This window comes from Eucyclogobius newberryi, unplaced genomic scaffold (assembly GCF_026437365.1).
Source record: "Eucyclogobius newberryi isolate DKJ021-1_F unplaced genomic scaffold, fEucNew1.0.hap1 SCAF_2, whole genome shotgun sequence".
In the NCBI taxonomy this organism is placed as follows: domain Eukaryota; kingdom Metazoa; phylum Chordata; class Actinopteri; order Gobiiformes; family Gobiidae; genus Eucyclogobius; species Eucyclogobius newberryi.
The window spans coordinates 39,119,229-39,146,579 of NW_027315834.1; the positions used below are offsets into that span (position 1 = coordinate 39,119,229).

Consider the following 27,351-nt stretch of genomic DNA (forward strand, 5'->3'; position numbering starts at 1 on the left):
CCATATGAACTCATCTTCTTGCCATTTGATGCCTGTATGTTCGTTTATGACACAATTTTGCATTATGACAATCGAACTAGGCTTTGTAATGCCATATAACTGTATGCCAAAATGTCACAAATGTCTGACAACACTTTCAAGTTTTTATGTTAATATGTTTGTGAATTTTGTTCAGTGGCAATGGCAATAAACCTTTCCTGATTCTGATTCTGAAGTTAAGTTGTATTTTTGGAGGCTTGAAGAAGATGCTACAGCTAAACTCAGAAAGCCCAATGGCACCAGGAATAAATTGCACCAAATTAAATCGTTAAAAGTCAAACTAGTTTAAAGTCCCAATAAGTACATTAATAAGTGTCAATTGCATAACTTTGTAATGAGCAAGACTGAGTTCAAGCAGCTGTTTCTTCAAATTATTTCTAGGACAATTTCATACATTTTAAAGTTAAAGTAATGGTGCAGAATGCGTGCGGTGGTACAATATTTCCACTGTATGGCCTCCTCCCTCGGTCAGAGCCTGAGCCTGAGGAGATGGAACGGATAAAGCTGAAGGCCCTCTTTCACACATTACCTCATGCCTCACCTCACATGCTCACACAGCTGACAGTTACTGAGTGTTAACCTCCATGCTTCATATGACAGCACTGTGGTGCCCAAATATACTCATTCAAATATGTCTGTGTCTATATTATGGAAAATCAACTTTCAGCTATGTTATAATGCTGTTCTTTCATCAACAATGTATCAGATGTAGTTTGTGGGGTTTGCAAAAGGGAAAACCTGTATTTGAGCGACAGTGACTTAGGGGTTAGAGTGTTTACCTGACAACCCAAAGGTTATGTCTGACTGTTCTGTAGATCTGTAGGCCTTAATTGTTTTGTCGAGGAATCTGTCCGTGGAGTCTTAGACATTCATAATTTATACACAATAATAGAGTCGACTAGTTGCTAGTTGCTATGCTATTATGATTAAAATAATGCCTATGGATCACAGAAAGGAGAAAGCATAGTGTGAAATTGTTTGACAATTATCAGTTTAATCTTCAGCTTGAATCAAAGACAAATTTTACTCTGTGGGAAAAGAAAGGTTAAATCAAAGAATAACTAAGTAACTTTGGTGCACCCATCATCTCCCACAGCTTATCACTGCAAAAGGCATGTCTTAGTCAACCAAGAATGTCTTTAGTAGATTACAACGAAAAGGAATTGTGTGTGTGTGTGCGTGATTCTTTTGGTCTGAGGGTTCGATGCCTCTGTCTGTGCTTCTGAATTAGCTTACCACCACGAGCGTGAATGTTTTTGAGTGTCCAAACAGCGCTATGTACATCGGAAGGATTATCAGAAGTCTAATATGTTGCATAAAACTTCCACGGGTGACCATAAGTAAAAGCAATCAGTGCTAAAATAACTCGACCCCAGACATTAAACTTTTATGGAAGTGCTAAATCTGCTTCTAATACCACAAAGGCCCTGCATTATGACCCACCTGTACTCAATAGAAGACGTGGCCAATAAAAGCCACAGTGGTGTCCATCCTTGAAGAGAGCCAAAGTCTACCAAATGGGCCACTTGAATTATTAGAACATATGGTAAGCCTTAAATAGCCTTCCTTTTCCATACACACCAATATTTACATTACAAGTTGTTAGTGGGCCCTTGCAGCCGCTCTCATAACATTACAGCATGTTGGATAAATAGAGCTGGAGGCAGCGCTGTGACCTACGTTTCCCTCTTCACTGTTCCTCTACACATGTTCTGCTACTCAGGACCACCACCCCCTACGGCTGAATGAGCGCTTGTATTAACCAACATGACAATAAAGTTCTGGGGCCATATTTCCAGTTTGTTACTTCCGCGAACTCTATAAAATCACATGTGGCACACAAAAGTCCAGCTGAATTAACTGATTTTTAAGACCTCAGGTAAATTCCAATACAGCCCATTCCCAGTGCTGAAATTGGCCAGAAACAGGGATGTAACAATATCCAAATCTGCAGTATTTTGAAGAGGCAGTATTGTAGATATGCCATTTTTTTCTTTATTTCTTGACCAACTTTTGATACAAATAATTACTGTCATAGTCCAAAGACTTAAAATATACCGCAAATGTTTTCTGTGCTAAAATGGAGCAAAGTATCATAGTATATGTTGTTACCTCATCTTTTTAGTTTAGCACAGTGTCAGAGTGACTTGCACTCTCAAGAAGGTCGTGGGTTCTACTCCTACTTTCTGTGGAGTGTGCATGTTTCTCCCTGTGTCTGGGTGGTTTGCCTGTGAGTGCTCCGGTTTCCCCATCGACCCCAAACATGTACAAAAGGTAAAATCCTCTAGTGAAAGTCCTGGCCGAGCTCAAGATCTGGAGATGCGTCCCCGGCGCTGCCCTGCATCGATCACTGCTCCTGGCAGGCTGCCCCAGTGGCACTAACCCAGATAAAGTGCAGTGGAAACGTTTCCGGGGACAAAAAAGGCCAATCTAATCTAAGATTCAAATGTTTTGTCTGAAATGTTCCACAGTATAGCATTTCACTTTTTCAACTTACATTTATTCAATTACAGGTGTCTTTATAGCTACATAAAAAACCTTGAACAAGGGCACCTCTTCACAGATATGGATGTAGTTTCTTTGCTTTAACTACAGTACATTACAATGATTTATTCCATTTTACGACAGACAAAGCTCATTGTAGACGGAATTGAATAAAGCAAACCATTTCATTGAAATATAAGTTCCTTGAAAGAGTATCTGTCGCTGCACTGCAGGCATCTGAAATGAACAGGCCACATAGTGTTTCATATCAATATCAGATTCATCAATGCACAAATCAAGTTAATGCTGACCCTGCAGCGTAAAATTGATATAATATATCTCTGCTTTATGTTTCATGCACTTGGCTTTAATAGCTTAGCACCATTTTTGTCAGATTCAGTGTTGAATTGAGGTGTAGAAGACGACAACGGGAGGGTCTCTCTGCAAATATGTGACCGGTCATAACTTACAAGTACATATTAACATTGTCCACCTGTTTGTCTCCATGGGTATGTTGCTTTTCCTATAATGCAATGTATGGCATAACATTAGACGGATCAATCTTGTATTTATTATTAAGAGACAGATACTTTTTAAGCCATAATGTGGGATATTCCAGCCTAAGCAATAACATCTCCATGAATACAACCAGGTAGTGCACCTTTAAAGGACACATATTATGCAACCAATACTTTTATTCCCTTCATCAAAAACATAAGGGGTTGTATTTCTTTTTTTTTCATCCCACCATTATAATTATCTCTGCTGCCAGTAGGTGGAGGTGTAACTCAATTCCTAACGTGTGAAATGCCTGCCTGAGAATGTCATGTATGCTTTTAGAAATCATACCACTCTACGAAATATTTCCATCATAAATCATACGCTACTCATTTCTTTGGGATCACTCTGATGATAAATTTACTTTTTGCCATGCTAAGGAATGTCCATACAGACGTACTTGATTCACTTGCCACCTCCACATCACTGCACCTTTCAAAGTCAGCCTTATGGAACAGTGCACCACAAAACAGCAGCTTTTGGATCCAGCCAGGAAAGCCTCTCAAACTGGAGATAAGCGGCAAGAAGTTCAGCGATCACAAAAAGCCGGGTCATCGTAGCCACGTCTCTGAATAAATAAGTCTCGGAAGAAGAATGAAAACATCTCAAGGGGTGAAAAAAGGGGCACAAACGAAAAAAGAAAAAAAAAAGTCTGTGGAGATAATTAAGGAAATGAGATAGACAGGAAGAGTCCTACTCAATTCAACAAACAAAAGAGAAGAAATAAACAAAACAAAAAGAGAAGGCATGTGAAGCAAGTTAAGGCTGGAGATGCTAGACAGTGATAAGGATCTGCTCTTTAACACTTTCTATAGAGGTTGGTGCAGGGAGAGTGTATTTTGACGCGGAGCCCATGTAAAGTCTGCAAAGCACTAGAGGAGCAGGAAAGAATAGCACAGAGATGTGTGTCAGGACTCAGAACACAAAACTCAAAGAAAAGAAGACGAATGAGGGACAACTGAACTTTGTCCTTGTGCCGCTAACTTACTCGCTACTTTGTAATAAGTCAGAGGTATTGACTAGGTCTCAAAAATATATTTAGCTTCTACAATTTGTTTGCCTTATAGTTTTATAGAAATCTGGGCATCTACTCTGACAATCATACCAGCACTCTTTTGAAGTAACATGTATGATTATTTATGTTTTTGTTTGATTTTAAAGCTTTTCCCCCTTTTTTCTGTAAAGCACTTTGAATTACTTTGTGTAAAAATTGTGTTCTGCAAATAAACTTATAGCCTATATGAATGTTAAGCTCCTCTTAAATCTGCGGAATGTTACAATACCTTATACCAAGGTATAATGCTTTGTTAGACCGCAATCAGAATGAAGTTAAACATAAATGACAACAAAAGTATCATAAAGCTTCACTTAAGTATGTATAGGGGGGAAAAACACAACAATATTGCTAAAATAAAGCCACTGGTTAAATGGTTACTGTTATATAATAGTGTACAGTGTATCTATACTTCCATAAAACCATATATTTTATTTTATTTTACCTTTATTTTATCAAGTGCAATGTTGGCTTCAGTACATGAACCACATGAAGATGAACTAGTACACAGTTGAATAAAAAAGCCCTTGTTCTTTATAACGCTCTTACTGCTGCTTATTCGAGATTATTTACGATTATGAAGCAGTAACTGTTTTCTGTATTAGTTTGACCCCCTCCCGACTTAACCTTTGCATCACTGTTTATCATACCTGCACAAACGGCTGAATTGTGTTGCGCAGAGACTGTCTTGCACCGCCGAACATATTGGAGCTCAGAATTTATGCTCGGCAGCACAAATGAAAGCCAGAGCACATAAGAGCCCTGTGGTGTGCCGGTGTTGTTTAAATAAACGTTGGGCTGAATTTGTGGTGGCGGAGCAGCACTTTGGAGCGGTGTTAGGGATTACATGTGTCAGCTCGCTCCGCTCTGTGTAGGCCAGGCCAGTACACACCGGCCTTTCACTGCATGTGCGCCGCGGATCAAAGATATACAACGTGGGACTGGCCAAGCGCTTTTGACACTGCGCACGGAGCGGTGCCAAGGCCGTGCGGTGCCACCTTCAGTGTCTCGTTTTACTGAGAGGTAGTGTCTGTAAAGGTGAGAGAAAGAGGCCTGCCTTGATTCATTTTTCGTACGGGCAATTTCAAGACGTAACTAAGCTTTTATGTACACAACTTATACGCGTGGACAGTAAATCAACAACAGCCTGTCTCGCCAAGACTACACCAAGATTACACCTGTTTACAGTACTTTACAAAGACATCCCATCCCCACATTTGTATATATATATATATTTTTAAAGTAAAGACAGTTGAGCTCCTGACCCCTATGTCGCTCTGAGGTCAGTGTGTGCCCAGCTGACATCTGGCTCTGGAGATGGGACACTTGCACTCAGAAGAAGAGCAGACATGTCTATATCATTGGTTTTCAAACTTTTCAGACCAAGGACCCCCTTTGATATTTAAAATGAAATTATTTCAATTGTTTTGTAATTTGTCTTTGTTTGCTAAGATGAAGAGAGGCTGGAGTATGCTGACGCTTAATGTTTTTAAAACATGTTTTCTCCTTTGAGGCAACTGCTGATGTCATTTTGGGCGTTACAAAAATAAACTGAATTGAAATGCAGTTGTCTCAGTAAATATGTTGTTTTTTGTGTGTCTTATAAGCTTACACGGGCTGACACCAAATAAGTAAATAAACTTAACAAACAAGAGCATATAAGCCTTTGGTGCTTATATTTGTTTATAGAGAAAACTGTGCTTCAGAGAGAAAATGAGAACATGAAAACACATGCAGAAAACTTCAAGTGGTCAGGGAATCAAATTTACTTGGAAACTTAATCCAGACGTAAGACGAGAGTGCTAACCACTCTGCCATTGTGCATATATACCCCTATATTGAAATTAGTATTATGCAACATGTCTATGAATGTGGCTTCAGATAGGAACACATCTAAACAAATACAGCCACAAGGGGTCAGGACAGAACAGAACCACATGTACAGGCTTTTTGGCTGGATAATGAAAAACATGCACCTTTGAACCAGAAGACCAGAGATCTTCTGGTTCAAAGGTGCATGTTTTTCATTGAGTTCAAGTCTGGCAGGTGATCACCAGTAATTCTTGACTGAACTTATTTCCCCATTTTTAAACAGTTTTGAAAGGCCTGTGTTTACTCTATGAAGCAGCTTGATGACATGACTACATTTGTGTGGTAAATTTACAGTAACCTAATGTCCATGTACCGCGGGACTCCTGAAGTACAACAGTGTAATGTATTCCCAAAAGCTCTGTCCTAATCATGTGCAGTTGGAGACATCTATTTAGAGTCATGTTTGAGCTAAAAGCATGTTCACTGCAGGCCTGCTCCATCTCCGCCAGCCATGTTTGACAGTCATATATAATCGTATATCCATTTATGTCACTGCAAAATGGTCACATTTGATTTATTTATAAATAACCATGGCAGAGACAAATGAACATGATTTGAGTTTAAAGGGAATTGAAGATGTGGTGAGCCAAGCCACACAAACTTTACTTTACACTTTCCGTTACTACAAAGCACATATTCCAGGCTCTGCACCAGCCTCGACGTCGTTGAATTTACTTCCTGTCAATTTAATTAATGTATCTAATGCACTTTACAGCTTTTTCGTGCTTAAATCTAATAAAAGGACTGAAACAAGTTTAATTGATTAATCCCAACTAATCTTGTTTATTTATTTGGTTTATTTATCAGGGACAGTTGGCTATTTTTCATTTGTAGTCCCTGAACCGATAGTAAATGGTCGTCCTAAAACACAATACAAATTATACAAACAGTGCAAGTAAAGGTACATAGTATACTATATATATATATATATATATATATATATATATATATATATATATATATATATATATATGGATTAATGTATCTATGTGTCTATCTATGTGTAATGTATCACTTAGGAACAGAAAGCACATAATGATGGTGAGGTATAATGTGTTATTAGCCAGTTCTTAACATGTTTTAAAAGTATGAGGCTGCAACTGAGGAGGAATCGATTATTTAGATAGTTGTTAATTAATTTGGAAATTGAACAATCACAATCTGGACTACGCACGGACTTCAAAACATGCCATGTGCCATGAGAGAATTTTTATGTCTCACACGCTGTATTGTGAATAAACTTTAAGTGCATTCCCTTTGTGAGAAACGCTACACACAGCTTCAGAGCCCAACAACACAGAGCCATTCATGAATGACCCAGAACCATGCCCAGAACAGGCTCGGCTCCTCAGAGACGGGCGCGCATTCAATAACTGCACCACGAAAAAAGCGAAGCCACAAATCACTGCCGTCAACTTTTCCTCTGTCTGCTCATATCTCCATCGCCTCCAGCTCCGGCGCTCTCCTCTGCCTTTATGTTTCACCCAAAATGAGAAGGGACAGCTCACCCATATAACAATCCCTACTCCGGATCATCAATGGAAACACGGCTGCTGGCTCGAGCGAGAGATATAATTTAGCCCGGCCTCTCCCTTTCATATAGGAGTCAGGTATTTGTAAGCCGAATGAAACTTAGCCCTTGGGCAGCAGTGTAAAAGAGTGGGTTCCAGGTGCATTTTGGGGAAATACTGCAGAGTTTGAATGGGGTCAGGGGTGAGGAGTTCAGAGCTTGCAATAAATCACAACAAGCTGTTTTGACAAGCATTTACTGCGCCCACAGAAAGGAGAGAGTGGCCTTATGAAATATATCTTTCAAGTATTGAGATGCCGACCTTTGACCCAGAGTGTGCAACCAAATGTGCATGTTTAGGTGCTACTCAATCAGCGGTTAGTTATTCAGAGGCGAGCGACAGGTTTATCCAGCCTTTTAAGAAGAGGCAGACATAGACCAGATCAGGTGAAACAGGCACAAGTAACATCTTAAAAGCGGCGCTGAAATGCTCTTGTGTTTCTCCCAAAATGTTCTGGTGTTATGTCCGCGAAGATCTTGAGTGCGACTGGTGGGAAATCACAAGACCAGGTCAAAACGTGTGATCCAGCGCTCCATTATCAACTAAGATCATTGTTTTCTACACAGTAATGGTAACAAAAAGGTCACACAAACTTGCAGCTGCAGTAATGGGTTAGAGAGCTTTGAGGAATATGGTGTAATTATGTTATTATTTTGCTGTGAAGTGTGCAGCAGTCTACATACCAGTAATCCCTCACAAATATTGAGAAATTCATCCGCGCAACGTGAGTGAAGAACTAGAAAAAGGATCATCTCGACACAAAGCTGAAACTGAATTTAATGGTTATAGTAAAATATGTGGCAGTCAAGATAAAACATTCTGAAAAGCAGAACGCAGTGTTGGGAAATACAAAGTAAAAATAACATTTGACGCTTTGCTTTCTGAAATTTCACAGTAGATTTGTAAATGCAGAATTTAATTGCATCAAAAGTCCAAAAAATATTACGCTATAAAATGCTGTGTAACTGCCGCCTTTGATCGACCTGGGGAGGGATTTCTTTTCAGTTTGAACTGTGTTGTGGTGCCATTATCTGTCCGGAAAGCAAGAAAGAGAATGCCAAAACGCAGCGACTCGAGCGATGGCATTAAACCCTATTCTGATATCCGACTTTTGATCATTCGAATTTGGAGTTGAAACCTGCCATATGAGTAATAGCCGGTTTACTTTCATTGGTTTAATAAGGCGGAAAGCAGACATGTCCTTTTTTACTGCTGCTGTCATAAAACATTTATATCTCTGCACCCCACGGCACCTCGCAGACAATATGATAGGGACAATTAAACAAACAAGCGCTCTCGGTAGAAACATATTCCACATGATGGCACGTCAAACTGTCCAAACACCGTTCAAGTCTAAATAAATAGGAGCGTTGGGAGTCTGGGAGTGGATCCAGCGTTAATGGCAGAGGCTCGTTCTCCCCAGCGCTCATGCCTTCTGTTGCTCCAGCGCGGTGGGTCTGTTCTGGTTTTAATGGCGTCAGATGACATGTGTGTACTCTTGTCAACGACCGCCCCAAACAGTTGTAAAGCAGCTGTTTACGAGCGCAAGGTGTCGCGAAAAAGCACCACATTTTGGACCTTCACACCGTCTGCTGAGGAGGAGAGAGGAAAAGTGAAGGGAAGCAGCCAAAGAACTTAAAAATCTACTGGCGTGGTGTTTCTGGTGCGGAAACATCCAAATACCTGCTGTTTATTTTACTTTAAGAAGGTGTTTAATTGTAGCTATAACATATATAGACGTGTTTCCAAGCTTGTAGTTCTAACTATTTAATCAGGGTCAATTTTAACTGCTTTAGTCGATGTAATGGCTGCAATGTGCAAAATATATGGTTAAATAAAGGTGCACTGTGTGACTTTTCTGGATTTGTGGAGACGTTATTGCTTTGCCTGGAAGAATCTACTCCACTTTGCGGTATCTATCTCCATGGAGACCAACAGATAAAGTCATCAGGCCAAGTTACAGGTCAGATCTGTGGAGAGGCAATATCATCTCATCAAGATAAAATAAGATATAACTTGTATGAGGAAATGCACCACTAAGACACACACTCAAGCAAAGACAAGCAGGTATCCTGCTTGTCTTTGCTTGAGTGTGTGTCTTAGTGGTTTCCCTCCTGGAAAAAAGGTACTTTTTTGCATGTTAAAGTACACCTTTCTTTTACAAAATATGATATTTCGAGGTAAAATAATAATCAAATAAATAAAAAAAACAAGTCTAAGAAACATGAAAGCAAAACAATAAATACTACATATGAATGGGTGAAGAAAATAGGTACTAGAAAAGTGCTGTTGCAACATCTAGAGGTGGGCGACAATGACAAAAATTAATATCTCGATAATTTCAGGGAATATTTCGATGATGATATTCAGACGCTGTTATTACAATCTATCAAAAATGTGCAAAACATGCATGTAAATGTCTCTTTAAGGGTTAAAGTATTGCAGAAAACATTAAAAGGCTGTAAAATCAACCCAAAATAAGTGCAGAAATATCAAATGTTGGCAAGTTTGTCATATTGAACATTGTAAATAGACTCGGGATTCAAATGTTTCAAAAAAAATCTATATTATACATTTTTTGACACATTTCTCCACCTTTGAGTCATTTGCACTTGTAGATAGATTTGTTGTGCAGCAATGTTCAGGTTTTGCATCGATACATTAAGGACAAAAACATGACACATCCTCACACAACACGCACAGTGATGAATAAATCCCTGAGAAGATTTGCTCAGAAGGTTCAGCGTAACATCCCTAATATTATGCATACATTCTAACCATATCTGAAGAATCCTTTTGACATTCCAAACTGCGCCTTTCACACCAATAACTCCGGTTGTTAAACTCCTGTGTTTGAACTGTAGCCTGCAGCAGCACCAGCAGCTTAGTCTCCGCACACTGTCAAGTCAAGTTTGTGAGTTACGAGCGCGCGTCGTCCTGCGTTACCGAGCGAAACTCTGACACGCACTCACTAAAGCCTACCGTGTACCGCTCTCACCAGCCCAATCATCGACAGGTATTCAATTTATACTCTCCCTACCAACCCAAATAATCCAACTGCAAACTTTAATTGTCTGTGAAAAGAGTCAAACATTTCAAAGTACAGTAACCGTCAAGGCCTGTCAACCGGATTGGCAATTACGCCACCGCAAATATTTAAATTTGTGGTTTTGGAGCTGAGCAAGACTTCAGCCCGACTGCCTTCAAGTTCTGCCTTAAAACGGGAAAAATCTGGTTGAAATTGAGGACCGGGCTTTCAGAGATATGTAAACAAATCGTTTTATTAAAAATGAGCAGTGCCAGGCGGAGAGTTTAAAAGGCGACGCGGCTCCGTACTGTATACATGGGTAGAGTTACTGGACCTATGTGAATAAAGAAAAGGCCCAAAACGGCTTCCACATGTCTGGCGCTTATTCAACATCAGCGTTTGAGTGATGGGCCCGCTACTTTGGACAAGCACATGGAGGTAAGAGACACAGTTCCAGGAGGTATTTACTTTACTACAGCACCGTAAGTAAGCCATGACAACATCCTCAGGCAGGCCTTTTGAAAAGATGAATTATTGCACAAATCCCACAGATATTTAGTAAATCTTTGAACAATATAATACTGTTTTGTGAGAACAGGAAAAGGCTTATGCGTCCAATGCAATACCCTGAGCTGTAAGTGAAGTTTGACATAATGTTCCTTAACAAAAAGAAAGAAAAAGGTTGAAAAGTACAGCTGAATGTCAGTAAATGTCAAGGTGGTGTTTTAGGAACCCACGTTTATAGCGTGGGAAAGTTTGGTTCATAATGTAACGTTATCAGCCTGAAAAAGAGATCACGATACTTTGATAATCACTATCTGGACCGTGCAAACTCTAAAACACATGCGAAAATACCTGTTCATAACAAAGACAACGACATTATTGAATCAAAATGTCAAAAAACAATAAACAATGTCTAATTCTCATCAATAATACAGTTTATTCTTAAATAGTCTCTATCTAAAGCCTTTTAGTCACCATATAGCAACCTTTGTTTGCCTGATAATGTATTTAAAATACCTCACTGTACAAAAGAAATTTTTGTTTGACTAGTCGACTAATCAAAAAATATAATCGCTGACTTGTGTTGTGACTATTGAAGTTATTGTTACTGACAGCCCTAATTTACTTACAGTTAATTACTTATTACATGGATCATAAAGCAGAACAACTGTGTTGTAATTTAAAAAAAAATATGGTTGTAAATTCCATCTTGGGAAGACTATTAAATGTATTATTCAATTAGCACTCAAAGACTCAAAAGTGTCATATTTTGCTGCTATTTTAACATTTAAATTTGCAACCATCAATATATCTGTCATGATAATTAGTATATCAGCGTGTCTTTAAATAAATAATAGCTGGAACAAACCTTATTTGGGCTTTTTTGGGCACAATATTTATCATAAAAAAATTGGTGGGGAATTTCTTGTAGAACAATAAGATTTCAGCTGTAGAGGATCAAATAAGTAATTCTATGACTAAATATAGCTACTAAATAAGTATGTGTAAGTGCTTCATTCTGGCATTAATTTATCGCAGCCAATGTTTTGTTCCTTCAATTATCTTTCATAATCCCAAACGTTATTGGGACACGCTCATGAGCTAAAATAGACAATATCGTCGCACTTTGCTGAAAGTCGTATTTGAACAGTTCGACCAGTGACCGCTGATGTTTGTTTGACTGTTGCCTTCCTGACCGCCGCTCTGACCAGACCAGTGGAAAAACAAACTCTCTCTCCATCGGCTCGACGACACAGCTGAACACCGCTGCTTGCTCCACACTGCCGTCAGCGCAAAAAAGATGATTTGATTATTTTATGGACCACTTGTTCCCGTGTCATACGCAGCTGAACTCTGCGGCGCTGTGAAAATATTTGACTCTGATCCGTGCACTGTGAGCTGGACACTATGTCTACTGTCCACCGGAGCGCACTGGTTAAATAAATGTAAAGAAAGAAGCTCATCGATGCAAAATCAAGGTCTGTTTATACAGGCATAAACAGGCAATGCATTCCTAGGTTAAGATAATGTAGGACTGGGGCGGGCGATATTGAGGAAAAAATAATATCTCAGTGTGTTTTTTGCATTTTCTCTATAACAATGTTTGGACAATATCTAAAATGCATCAGGAATGTGCTAAAATGTGCCTGTAAGGTTCAAGTTTTGAACATAATGTGAATAGACCATAAATATCACTTTATACCTTTGTTTGTGAGATTAAATCAATGCTATAATTAATTGTGACATCATACATTTTCCACATTTCACCTCTAAAGCAGGACACCGTGTGGGAAGGGATTATAATAATAGTAATAATATAAAAACAAAACGCCGTAAGTATGTGGCGGTACTTTAAACTGCAGTGAAAACATTTGGGGTTAGAAGTATGAGCCCTGGTTTGGCACAATGTCACGGCTGACCATTAATGATTTAGCAAACACGTATTTAAAAACCCTTAAAAAGGTCTTGGATTCTTTTGGAGATTGGTCTCATTTGCGCCTGTGTGTGGTCAAGTGGGAAGACAATATTGACCTCAGCTGTCCAAGGACAAACTAACTTGCGGTTCTTGTACAACTATGACCTTTCTTGACCAGTGACCACGATCTATAACATGTCAAGGCGAAGGTGAAGGACACAACCAGGCATGAAGAGATTATTAATTGTGATTATTCAGGGCACAATATAAAATGATAATAATTGTGACTAGAGGTGGACAATACATCCAAATTTACCGGTAGATACTATTGAGAATGTTGTTGTGAACATAAGCAAAATGTGAATGTCGAGTATATAGTTAATAGTGAAAAAAAAGGAGCTGAATAAAAACGTGCAGTAAAGTTGTGTTGTAATCTTTCACTCTTTCACATATTATAGTATCAGGTGATATTTCTGCGCTTTTGTGGTTGATTTGACAGACATTTCACATTTGTCTGATAATTAAAACTCAACTAATATGTTTAAAGACATGTTTTGACACATTTCTGTTGGATTGACACAATATATTTACTTGATTTTGTCCACCAGAAAGTTTGATTTCATAAAACTGGTGACAAACCTGAAGAACAATAGCATGTTAGACAGTGAGATTGAAAGAAATGAAAGATTTGTCTGCTGTTTGGTCACGTATAATGGTCGAATTGTGATTTTTAACACTAAAATTTGACACCGTGATACCAACTGCGATATGTAACCGCTGGTAGCACAGATGGAGCCAGCCTTTCACTTTTGAGTCATACAGCGCCCTCTTGAAACTCAAATCTCCAATCCATTACAATTACTGAACCAAACCGCACCCATATTACAGCATAATTTCCAAAACCCCAACGCATTTATCAATGAACCACGACTGCGAGTGAAGGATTGAACGTAAACTGATTTCGTAACATGTTGTGGCAGTGCAGCTTGAAAAATCCCAAAGCCTCAGCCATTTTCCACATATCGCAGGTCAGTGTGGATTGTGCCGGTCCGACCCCTGTAGGCTAATGTGGAAGAGCGGTATGTTAACTATGTGCTGGCTTTCCAAACAAACTCCAAGCTAATTCTATTGATTCGGAGTTTTAAAGTAGGCCTGGACGGATGTCAAGTCATTAGAATTTATTACAAACGTCCACGAGTGCTATCTGGGAAACGTGAAATGTGTTTCCACTGTTTGTGAAGATTAGAAAAACTGAAAGCGTATTATGGAAGATGTTTTGCTTTACACAGCTTTGTAAAGGCAATAGTAGTAGTAGTAGTAGTAGTAGTAGTAGTAGTAGTAGTAGTAGTAGTAGTAGTAGTAGTAGTAGTAGTAGTAAATCACATATATAGCACTTTTTGGACACTCAAAGAAGATTTATATGCAAAGAAAAGACAAACAATGACATTCAAGAACAGCATTAAAGGAGACATTTTTTGTCAAGTCGTCTTTAATCTTGTTACAATTGTGTTTCCTCATCATTATTTACTACAGGTTGTTAAATTAATTCATGCACGTTTGTGTAATTCTGTAACTGAGGCTCAAATGCTCAGAAAATTCCTGTTTCACCTACCCCCTATCTCCACCCACTGCCCTTTTTTTTGTCAAACTAAGATTTAGAGTGATACATTTCGGTTTTAAAATGTCATAAAAGTTGCATTTGACAGACCATGGTAGTGTGAAAGGGGAAGAGATGGTCTGGAAAAGTCAAGGGCTGGACTCAAACCCACGACACCACGGTGACAGCAACCACATATGTGTAACGTACTAAACCACTGCACCACCAGCAAAGCACCAAAGCCACATTTCTATAGTAAAAACATGTAAATGACAATCAAATCCATGAAATGTCAATACAAAGAGTTCAGGTTTGCAAATTTGAACAAGACGCTAGTGGAACTGTTTATTACTAAGCCATTTTAGATCAAGATTACGGTTTACAATTAAAAAAAAATGTAAAATGATGACACACATATAATATACATAACATACTAAGTGCCTGGAAAGAGAGAACAATATGTCTCTTTTAAGGAAAAGGCCAGTTTAAACAAGTGAGTTATAAGCCGTGATTTGTGGTGAGTCTGACTTCCTGATGGGTTGTAGTAGTAGTAGTAGTAGTAGTAGTAGTAGTAGTAGTAGTAGTAGTAGTAGTAGTAGTAGAAGTCGTAGTCGTAGTCTATATTTGCTCTGTTCTTGTCATCTCGTGGTATTTGGACCACATTTGGACCCAGATATTGATTGACTATATTTACATGCATTTGGCAGGAAAGAAATCCAAAAGCGCCACAATAACGTCACGCAAAAGAATAAGACTTTTTCTAAATAACAAAACCGTATTAAAAAATCACCCTAAACGACACTGAAGCTGTTCTCTTCCATGAGCTCGAGCCAAATGCCACTCACACAGTTCTGCCTCTGCGCCGTTGGGCCTTTCTAATTCACCATTTCCATAAACAATTTCTTCTACTTCAGAAATGTGTAACTCGACTCTGTGAGAAGTCTGCTCCCTCAGCTGATTGTGACGGTGGAAGTGGAGGTTTATAATGGAGTGCATTGTAGTGCGTGTCCCCTCGGCCCCTCCTGGGATAATTGAGGACACATTTGGGTCCATCCTGGGCCGGAGAAGGGTGTGTAGTTAGTCCCCGTTCCAAACCCCACCTGCCCTCTGCACGTCTGCAAGTGCCGCTGCCGGGCTGATTGGGCGTATCACTTTCACTCTACTCCCCCTAAAGCGAGCGCACATCTAAGGCACCTTACCCCAGCCGTCTCCTTGTAAAGGCCGCTCCTCTGGGACGGCCCGTGAAATGCGGCCCTTGTTAGGAGTGGAGAGTGTGCGGACGGCTGTGTGTGTCTGCTTTTCCTCAGCTGTTTCCTGCCAATTCACCGGGCAGCAGACTGTGAAGGCCCTCCGCTCCCCCTCGCGCGTTAGCCTTTGAAATGCTCGCAGTAGAAAGTTCTCTCTCTCTTTTTTTTTTGTTTTTTTTTTTCGGAAAATTGCTTTTATGGCTCGGGCATCAGCGGGAAAATGTGACTGTAAAAACTTGATACTCTCGTTCTACTGTGTAATGGATGAGTCTGGAAATTCTGCTTTGTTGTGTCAGCCGTCATCATTTAGTACGGTCACAATCATGATTCTATTATTGGATATAGAATTACAGATGATAATTCAATATTCTATTTGGGGAAACATAATTCTATGCAATTTAAAAATGCATAACACAGATTTTTTTTAAATAAAGCGTTTTGCAAATGTGTTTTCTGAGTATATGAAGGGATTTAGGCTCCTGTGGAATAAAGACTGTACTGCATAATGCTGATATGGTTTTAGTTTGCCGTTGGAGTTGGCTTCCAAACATACATTATACAACAAACAATAAAAACAAGACACAAGACTAATGGTTACAATAAATTAGAAAGTGCCCTGAATGCCGATTGAATAAAATAAAACACATAAAACCATAAAAACGAGCTCACCACTGACGTTTTATGTTATGCAATGATGTATTGTCGTTACGTTGAATGTTAGAATTGTCTTACTGAAGTTGTGAAGCCTGGCAATGTTCAATTCCGTGATTATTTTAACGTGATTATTTATGCTTTTGTTTGTTTGCATCATTATTGTGATTTTAATGTATCGTTTGTGAAGCACTTTGAATTACGTTTTGTACAAATTGTGTTGCAAGACGTTTTGATTCATAAATTAATCCTGACAACACCATTTCAGACAGTGACTGCTGAATGAATCAGAGTTTATGGTTGCCCTCCAGCCCTGTGACTCTCCGTCCTGATTGTCCAGAGCTCGAGATACCGGGATCGGCTCCAGTCATGAGTTCAACGAGTGAACAGGACGGCGCATGCAGACAGACTTTAGAGAGACAAGTCTGTGGTGTTATCTGCTCTCTTGATCCTCCTCAGTTTAACCCCAGACTCTTATCAGCCATACGCTACTTATGAGCTTGCCGCGGAATTCAAAGTATTGCTCTGACATTTTAAAAAGTATTCAGATGGACTTAGGGAGGTCCTGTGTCTGCTCTTCGTTAGTCCTGAGCTGATAACCTGACCACGTGTTTTATGGAGTCGTCCACATAAGAAACAGCCCAGGTAATCTATAAAGCTGCCCCTGACGAATGAAGTGCTGCGCTATCGGTGTCGTTGAAAGCAGATGCAGGAGACCTTTGGGGTTATAGAAACAATTTAGGTTAAAATAGTTTAACCGCAAACCTGACCTGGTGAGATGTGACGCTTTGACACCGCTATTGACTGTTTCAAAAGACCCTTGTCCGCTCTCTCTTTTGCCGCTTCCTACTTTGTGTTGTGAAAGCCAATAGAATAATAATTTTATGGTTCTTTTATACCGCAGCCCTCCTCCACTGCTGTATCTACCGCAGCAACCAAACCATCAGCCTCCTCACCCGTTCCATCTCCTTCCCATTACTGATACCAATGTGGCCAAAATGTGCTTTTCAAATGTAAGGACGTATGATTTTGAACCATCCCTCATCTCCACTTGCCTGACAAGCCAAGACCACACGCTCTGACACTTCTTTACATGTTTTGGTCTGGAATCATATCCTGTCTTCTTGATTTTGAAAGGGCGTGATTGACAGGCGGATTAATCCCCCAGGGAAAGGCCGTTAGTGTCTAAACAAACATGGCGGCTTACGGGTGAAAAAGGGGGAAGAAATAGTGTGGATTTCTACTGAATCAACAAGCAAAGAACTAAACTGTAAATATACTGTGTTCTGAATGTTACGAGGATATTCAGAGGAGATGTCTTCTACATTTGAGAGACAAGTGCAACAAATTAGCAGGTGTGGATGGATCCCCCAAGTTTTTTGACGCTCCTTTAGTCTGTTTCCGACCCTTCTGCATTAGAACAGAATAGAAGGGACTGGCTGGTCAGGCAATATCTCCACAAATTCAGATGGGAATGACTCACAGGCGGATTAACCAATTTTGTTAAAGGTGCTGTACCTGATTTTTACAAGAACCACTTAGTTTTAAACTCTTGGCATTTCCACATCGCTCACTTTCCTAATGCATTCTCAGCATCTTAAATATCTTAATATCATGATGAGTTCATTACAACTCTCACAGAAAAAAATTTGACGTCTTATGTAAAACTAACAAACAGTCAAGGCAAGCAGTATTTGACCAATAAAATCTAAAATTATAGGGTTGATAAATTGTTCTGAAATATAACTAAATAAGCCTGTTTCCCCTCACTTCTGCTGCTGAAGCTTGGCTTATGTCACAGTGTTTTTTAGTGGCCACTACAGGCCGCTGGGCATTACGCGAGGGAAGCATGGTTCTTGGTCCATGTTCAGAGGCCCAGTAGCTTCTTTTAGAGATCTGCACATACACTCTGAGGACAACACAGCCTCAAACCACGCTGAATAAACCTGTGCATGCTAACGGACCACTTCTTGCTTTGCAAAGAAAACAACACTGTGTAATTAGATGCAGAGTAAGCACTGTGGTCTCATTTTCACTCAAATATATGTTTGTACAATACATACATTATGTGGCAAAGGCCCTTTAACAAAATGAATATGGAGGAAGATAATACAGAAGACTAAGAACAACACTAACTACTGCCAAATCTGAGGTGTGAAAAGTATGACACGTGCAACAAATACACAGCGGTGAGTGGATCCTTTTGCTATGAGCCTGTGAGCTGTGTCAGGCTTCCACATTTTCTCTAATCTATCCAACATTTGCTCTTTCCATCTTCCTGGGCAGACTGAAAACATCTACACCCGAGACTGACCTGCTCCGAAGGCAAAGAAGAAGCTCTTGTCCGGCTGCTCGTCCAGCAGCGCCCTGACTCGTTTGCCCATGCGCTCGTTCCTCTTGTAGATCAGCTCCTGTCTGAAGTAACTGTCGATCTCCTGCGCTGTCACCTGCTCACTGGGCGGTAAGGTCACGTTTTTGAAGTTAGGGACCTAAGATTGGAAAATGTATTGAATAGTTAGCAGTGTCTTTATTATTTAGCACACATGCAATATATAACTTGAATAAATGTCAAGAGAATGAACTCACTCAAGAAGGTTTGGAAAGATGCAGGTGCACAGAGTCAAGCAAAAGAGAGACAAAGACACGTTAGAACAATGAACTCGGGACAAAGCAGACAAAAAAGTAGAGAGAGGAGCTGGGAAAGAAAGAAGGCTAAATTTGGCAAAGTGCAGCAAGAGGCAGAGTGAAGGGGGAAGGGTGTCACTCGGGGGAGCAGAGGTGAGCTCACAGTTCAGAGGTTGTGTCAAAGAGATCGCACAGGCCAAAGGGCACAAGGACCTCGAGCTTATTAACGCCTCAGAAAGTGGTAGAACCAGGTAAGACGAGAGCGATACATCAAGTAATAGTGGAAGGCTACAAAGGATGACTAAAGAAGTTCATAAAAGTACTTTTCACATTGACACTATTAGGCCATAAACTAGATTTATGGATTTTTAACGCTTCTTGTGTGGTCTATTCTTCATCATACTGAACTGATGCCTCCCAAGAACAAAAACATTTTGTGATTGGAATGTACTGTTACACTCCTGCTATTTATTTACAATAATTCCTTTGGACTAGTTGATAATATTATAGAATAAAAAAGGTTGGAGCGGCCATCTTTTCCACATGTGGTAAGATTCCATTGGCCCATTATATTAAAATGTACATTTTTTTCCATTTTATGAACCAAATTATTGTAAAATTTGAATAAAGCCGGTGAAACAATCAATGGTTGCTATTACAAACTCTGTCAGCAGTATTCTGTCAGCAGGATTGTGTCGTTGAGTTACCTCACTGACCTTGCCTCCTATGTCTGTGTCTGTGGTTAAGGATGTCAAGATTATTCAGTTAATCAATAATCAAGATTGTTCAGGTCACAATTTAGCCATAAGAACTAAAAGCTAAAAACCGTGACTATTTTAGACGCTAAATTAAGTGATCTGCACTCCAAAAAGTACACTTAGTATGTATAGTGCTTTTTCGGTGGCTGTTTATATCATAATAACTTAACTGTTGCAGTCTCTAGGGTCGTGCATATTACTCGTTCTAAAGTGGATTATACCTGTGAAGTGTCATGCTTGAAGATGACAGAATTGAGATCTCCACAGTTGTAATGGCGGATCAGATCTTCGGTGGTGTACGGGACCTGCACACTCCCGGCCCGCAACGACTCCTGCTGCAGCAGCGTCTGATTCAGGGCAAAGATCACCTGGAACAAAAGCATTTCAAATAAGTCTCCAATCATTTTCTAACTCCTAACCATGGGAATGTAGTACGCCATTATGTAAGGCAACACAATCCAAACAGATCTGCCCTTGAATCTTTGTAATAGTGATTTAATTTTGTGAGTTTGTCCAAGAAAAATGTTGAAAAGGTTTTCTGTGTGTCTGTGCTTTTGAGGGATTGGGAGAGTTTTAGCAGACTCCAGAATTTGGCCTGGGGAAATCATACATCATGCTACTGGGTTTCCTTTCAGTCCCTGCCTCTGATGAATGAGACTCCAGGTCAAGATTGTACTTGTTTTGTTTAGCTTAAATGGCCAACTTGATTCATTAGCTTGCAAGGGTTTATTGTCACCGACTTGGATGGTATTATTAGTTAAAGCAATCATATAGAAAGATGTAGAGTAAATACTGTATTTGTAAGAAAGCTCTAAAACGACGTCGAACAACCAGATGTGTAGGTTTTTCGTGAAGGACATTACTAAAGGGCTGTTACCTAATTTTTTGTATGTTATAGGGTTACGGTACAGTAAAGATATATCGTAAAAGCATCTATTCAGGTGAAAATGGGACCACAGCGAAGCAGGAAGTCTGCTGTTAGCATGCTAATGTTTCTTAGCTTTATATTGAGGATGCTCAATGATGAACTAGTTCTGTTTTTCACATTTTAAGACAGTAAAAATCAGGTATAAGCCCTTTAACATGATAGAGTTGATGAATAAAACAGTTTATTATTGGTCTATATATCTACTAGACAAAAAGGTCCTATATACGGCAGCAGGATCAATTGCAACAAAACATAATTTCCATCTCCTTCCCACTGCCACCACCATAGTAGCCAAGAGCAGATGCTTTTTCTTCACAAAAACAACGGGCCATATTTTGCCCCCGGACTTAGCGTTAACGGGAGCCTTTTCCAGGGGCGTATCTAGGGTGCTATTCTGCGACCTTCCTGACCATAACGCTGGCGTAAAGAGGCTTGTGCCAATTTAACCGGACAAAACCAAGACCAGGTCCAGGACAACAAGGACACCTGAGTGCTCGGTGGGATGCTGCGTGGTTTGGAGGGCGTGAGAACGGAACACACGTTGTGGTTAGCTTTGATCGTACGTGTTGTCAGTCTCAGGATTTTGGGTGAGCGTGATGTGACGGTGGGGATTTATCCGGTTTGCCAAACAGAGGGTCCTCTCTAAGCTGAGCACATTCAAGTCTGCATGGTCCAGCCTGGCCCAGACCGAACAGGTGTCCAACGCCAGAGGTGGAGGTGTCCAGCAAAGAGCTTTAAGAGCTGAGTGCATAAAGGGGCTGCACTGTTTATGTGAGTGGGAGAAAAAATACCAGGTAAAATTTGACTGTATTTGTTATTCCTTATAATTTGTGTTATTTATGCCCATGAAGGTTATTTGATTATGATGCTCTCGTCCATATGGGGGTAGTAACACGACTCCAGTGCACTAGTTTTGAAGTTTATTAGTTAGTTAGGTCTATACTTTCACTGCATGTTCATTTAGACTAAGTACTAATTTAAATTATGTGCCAAATAATTGTGAGTAAAATGTTTTGTAATTGAGCACTTTAGCCACAGACATTTGAGCTGGTCCTGTCTATGCATGAGTGTATTACAGTCTACACCGTGTTTTATGGGCATGTTTTTCAGTGTGGTAGCATATCTCCTAATTTTATTTTGGACATATAAAGCAATCCTGATCTTGCATGTATTACAAACATCGCCAATTCACTATGAGCAGATGTTTTGCAACTAATCATTGGAAATGAAAGAAACAACTCAACAAATGTGTGTTTGTGCAAAACCATAGAGGTAACCAAAGTTTCCAAACAGTCAGTAAAACATCTTCAGTCGGAAATAAGGGCCATCAATGAAGCCCCTAAATGTGGCGTTACAGTGCAAACAAAAGGGGCAGCTTCAAAGCCCTGATGACTTAATCGTTAGTCACGGTGCCCCTGATGGCTGTTAATTGCCCCCTCATGTCGTGCCCCATTGAGCACGCACTGATTGATTAAGATTTACTGGAGCAGTGTTCTCAGGGCCGCTAACACTTTCCCCAGGCCCCACTGCTCTTGCATATACTGCGGCATTGTGGGAGCGTGAAATTGGCCAGTGTTTCTTCAGAGGGTCCTTTTCTGCGGTGGGCCCCGCCGCCACACTATATACGCAGAAACACACTCCTCTTGGATCGAAGTTGCACAAAAGAGGTCACCTCCGGCGTTTTGATCACTCCTCGCACCTTTCACCGTACAAGTCAGGGGAATGGAGGACTCACAAGGCTTTATTTGTTTCTCAATGGGAGCCTTTCGTCGAAGGGGAGATGTGTTGTGTCAGCTGTGAAGCTATGTAAATGCATGTTTGTCCATGTCCTGTTTATCTGCTCTTAGATCATGGGTTGAAGGCGCTGATGTGAAATACACAAGATATACGATACTATTATTAAGTGTTTTCATGTCATTTATACTGTAAAGATTGTGAGTTTAAAGAAATATGGCATATAGGTTCCTGTATTACCTCTCTTTAATAAAAACAAATGCTGCCACAACCAAAGTAAAACTAAAACTAGGTTTTGGAGGGGAAAGTTACAAAAGATTTTAGTTCTGTAAAAATAATAATAAAAAATAATTAAGCACATTTTTCATAATGCTAATGACCATCGCAAAGTTTATTTTCCAATCAAAATGTCCTTAATGTGCGGTGATTCATAAGCAGAAATCAATATTTGCTGATAACGATATTACTGATAATGATTTTAAAATCCATAGAAAGGCCCACGGATTGGTTAAGTTGAAGTAAATATTACAAATTAACTTTAGGGAAAAATAATAACCAAATGTGTTTCTCTGGGATATAAAATAAATTGTTGCATGATTTTCTAAAGACACTGACATATTTTAGTTTAAATTTGTCCCTCTCTTGGGAATGACCCCTGAGCTCACACATATTGATAACGACCAATACCGATCCTGGAACAGATGCATCGCCCAGTCATAAGATAATCCTTTATTGTCCCACATGGGGAAATTCCATAATGTCCTAGCCTCTAATCTATACTAACTTAATCTACAAACCTCCTGTCACTCGCACCAGTTTGACAACCACTGGCCTAATCCCTGCGGGCCGACCCCTGAGTTTTTCCCGTGCTGTTCTGTGAGCTGCTCCGATGACACTTTCCCTCTCGCGGGGCCCTTTGTGGGACGGTGAGGAGAGGAGGAGCGCGGGGCAGCGTGGAGCAGATGCCTTCTTGTCCCGGGACAATGCAGCTCTCGGTCAGCCTCTCCTTGGGCTTTCATCGGCCGCGCATCAAAGTGGGCGCTCTGCATATGAAAGGGCCCCCCGCCTTTATTCCACGCAAATTAGCCTATCGCCGCCCCTCCCCGACCGGCCCGACAAAAACAAGATTCACATCTGTGGCACGGCCGCCGAACTGGGATCGCTTCTGCAGGCTCTCCCCTTTCTCCGCTCACACTGCCTTTCAGCCCCGCAAATTATGACTGAGCAGGGAGGAGGGCTCGAGGGGAGAAGAGGTGACATAAAAGAGGGGACAGAGGTGGATGCTGATGGGGAAGGATGGATAAATTAAATCTCAAGGGTGCGCAAAGTTGAGGCGAGTGTTCATTGTGTGCACAACAATTTAGACCGACATATCGGAGGGCCTATATGTCAGAAAGATATGCACTTTTTTAAGCAATTTCAATGCCCGCAATCAGCAAATCACAATGATTTATCTTACATTATTTTCCACTGCAACCAACAAAATATCCTGTCTTATTTATGTACAAAATCTGCAAAACCCTGTAGTTTAGACCTCTACAAACATGTTCTAAAATGTTTTTTCTTGTCATTTCTATGGGGTTTATATTTTTTCATCTCTCAAATGTCGGTTACACTGAACACGTTTAAAAAGTGACTACGAAACTACGAAAAAGAATAAAATTTAAAAACAAATCAAAAATCAAATCACGATCATAATGCCTATCAGAAAAATATCTATTAGATATTTATATGAGATATTATTTTTTTCTAAGAAAGTTTAGCTGTACTTATTATAGCTTTTATGTAGAGCAGTCCACTGCATGGACTGTAACTTTAAAGTTTAAAGTTATTTTTCAAATCACCATCAGTTGCTTTGGTCATGAAAAACCCCATGTTGATAGATTTAAGAACATTTCCTGCAATTTTTCCTGCAAAAATCCATCAGTCAAAGCCTAGTCCATATAACATATTGTAAGAAGTGTCAACTAAAATTGTTTATTATAAAAAAGACATATCCAAAACAGATTAATTAGCCAGTAACTGAAGACTCTTTGAAAATATATTTATTTTTCTCCACCAAGGCCATAAACCTGCTCTATTACAAGGTCAACATTGTTTTCAAATACTAAGTGTACAATCCAGTGGCCTAAAAACAAGTAGAAAATAATCAAATAAATTTAAATTTAGTTTTTTGCAACAAGTTCACATGACAATGATGAATTTGAGGCATATTTTCAAACTCTTCTGTAGTAAATTCAATGCATCTGATTTATTTTCCCATTTATCTAGTACCAACCGTCCCTGTTTCTTCTTCGCCGCTGTGTCCCCCTTTTGCACACTCACAGACCCACCCCTGGCTGATATCAAAGCCAGCGCAGCCAATGAAAGTCAATAATTGTCCTTTGTCATGGTAATGCTCTCTCTTGTTCAGCTGAAGTGCAGTGGGTGTGCGCGTCCACAGCAGCACCGCGCTCAGATTCCCACATGTGGAGTTGTGAAGTGTCCGACAGTTCGTCTGAAAAAGGCAGAAAAAAACGCGGAGCTCTTTGCTTTGGAGAGCGTTGGCTAAGCTCAGGATTTGCAAGAAAAGTGGCGTGCATGTTTGCGAAGAGGCTCTCTGAGGGAAGGTTACATTAATTGCATTTATGAAAGGGTGGATTACCTTCCAGCACAAACGTCATTAGCCTCGTTGAGAAGGGTTTTTTTCAAAGAGAGATGGCAGCAATTTACTTAGTAATCGGGTGGAAAACAGGCCAAATGTAGAGTCGGTCAAAAAGAGGGGAACGTTTCAAAGGAGATATTTCATATGTTTTTGGAAAAATGGAAACACTGGCTGTGGCTGCACTTATATGCTAGGTTTGGTTTAATAAACAATAATTACTTAGTTTCATGGTTGAATATGTTTGTGGAAAAAAATTTAAAATAAACTCAATTGCCCACGATGAGTCAATTGGGATCCATGTGTATCTGAAAATCATTATTTGGACCTAAATTGAGTGCAGTTTAGTCCTGATGTGGATTTGCTTTGACCCTGTTCAAGTCCTTGGTTAAGCTAGTCAGGTTTAGTTTTATGTTTAGTCTTAGTTTAGTCCCAAGTATGAACATGCCCTTATTCTCCAAAGTTCCCTTCATCAAGTCAAATTGTCCAACAGAGAAACTGGAGAAAAACATTTATTATTAGAAAACTTGTATGCTCTGCATGCTTTTGCCATGGACACCTCATGTTTGAAGATGTCAGCAAAAAGATAAACTACACTATATATTTTGACACGGCTGGAGCCTCCATTTCAGACTCGTGACCCCGAAGTTCAGCCGACAGCTCCAACCTCATCCCTCTCTCTCCCTGTCACAAAAGACGACAATCATCAAAGCAGGACAATGCTATTTAGACAATCTACAAACCTAAACCAATAAATCCATATGTGACTAAAGGTTTTGAAATCATGTGACACTGTGGTTAAATGTGATGCCGGAAAAGAAAGCCAAGAAAAGTAGAAGTTCTTGAAATTCACAGAGCGTTCAATCTCCCAAATGTCAAGTAAGCATGAAACCTTTAGTCCTACGGTGCCAGTACAAACAGTGCCAACCCAAGCATCATCCATAATAATAGCAAAGTGTATATCACTATGTCTTTAACGCTGCAGCCTGTATAGAAATGAATGCCGTGAAGATCTAAACGTCGGGCTGTAAAATTTATGTGCGGTCCTGTCACTTGATGAAGCGTGAGTAGTTTTAAAAAGCAGTAACTGTCAAAAATAAAAGTCATAGTCAGGGCTAAATATTGCCAGTGAACTGTATGCCTTGGAAAGTAACACTTTTTTGCTTCATGAATGTCAAATACAGCCTCAGAGTGTGACGGGGACTGGCCACAACACGACACTAGCAACAGGCGCCTTGGCCAAAAATCAAATCTAAATCAAATAGTAGATTCTCGAAGATTGTAGAAAGTTGTGTTGTCATTTTACAAGCATTTCAAACCAAATTCTATTACAACAAATAGTTTTCAATCAAGGGCTGCCAGCATTCAGCAAACATTTAGCTAATCGATTATAAAAAACAATTATTATTTTAATCATCCAATTCATTTTTTGGATTGCAAAAGGCCCATAGAAGAGACTTTTCCTAAATTTGCCCCAGATGCAGCTAATGTGATGACGCTTTTCTGGTGGAGCATAAGTGAATGTAAATGTGTGTTTCCTTTGTCATTTTAGTGTAATTCTTGCTTTGTCTGCGTCATGAAACCTGCATGTTCTGTAGTCTGAGTGTAGTCCAGATGACAATTAGTTCATTATTAAATTAGTTGTGATTAATTTATCGATTAACTTGTCCCAGCCCTTTTCTTGTTCAATTCTGTAGAACATTCTTTACTATTGATACGATGCTGAATAACTTAGCAACCGTGCAAATTGAGTTAGACCTTACATTTAACTCCAAAATAGATGTTATGCAGGGAGCAGCAAAAACGTGCAAATCTACATTTTCTTTGGAGCGGTCTATAAAATACAGTCTATTAACAAATCAGCTCACATTCATCACAGATACAGACTTAGAGATCATACACAAATTAACTAATTATCTTTGTGTCATTAAATAAGAAAAGTTTGAGAAAAATCATTGTGCAGTTGAAGCCTACAAAAACGCCAACGCCGTAAGTAACAACGGAGAAACTACTTTCATTTTCCATTTGCCGTATAAAGTTAATTTGAACTAAACAAAACATCCATGTACTGATAGTTGTATGTCTCCGATGTCATAAATCATAATGTTAAACAAGCTGCCTTTCACTTTCCGAGCAGCCTCCGTT

The 27,351-nt window shown here is 39.7% G+C and overlaps 1 protein-coding gene across 1 annotated transcript in view; it reads right to left on the minus strand.

Annotated features, from left to right (window-relative positions):
* The window catches only part of trabd2a (TraB domain containing 2A), a 60,941-nt gene that overhangs the window by 11,784 nt on the left and 21,806 nt on the right, over positions 1–27,351 (minus strand). The window contains exons 3-4 of the mRNA XM_072455268.1: positions 20,125–20,271; positions 18,835–19,009 (exon numbers count right to left, since the gene is read on the minus strand). Of these exons, the coding sequence (XP_072311369.1) occupies positions 18,835–19,009; positions 20,125–20,271 (322 nt within the window). The remainder of the gene's footprint in view (positions 1–18,834; positions 19,010–20,124; positions 20,272–27,351) is intronic.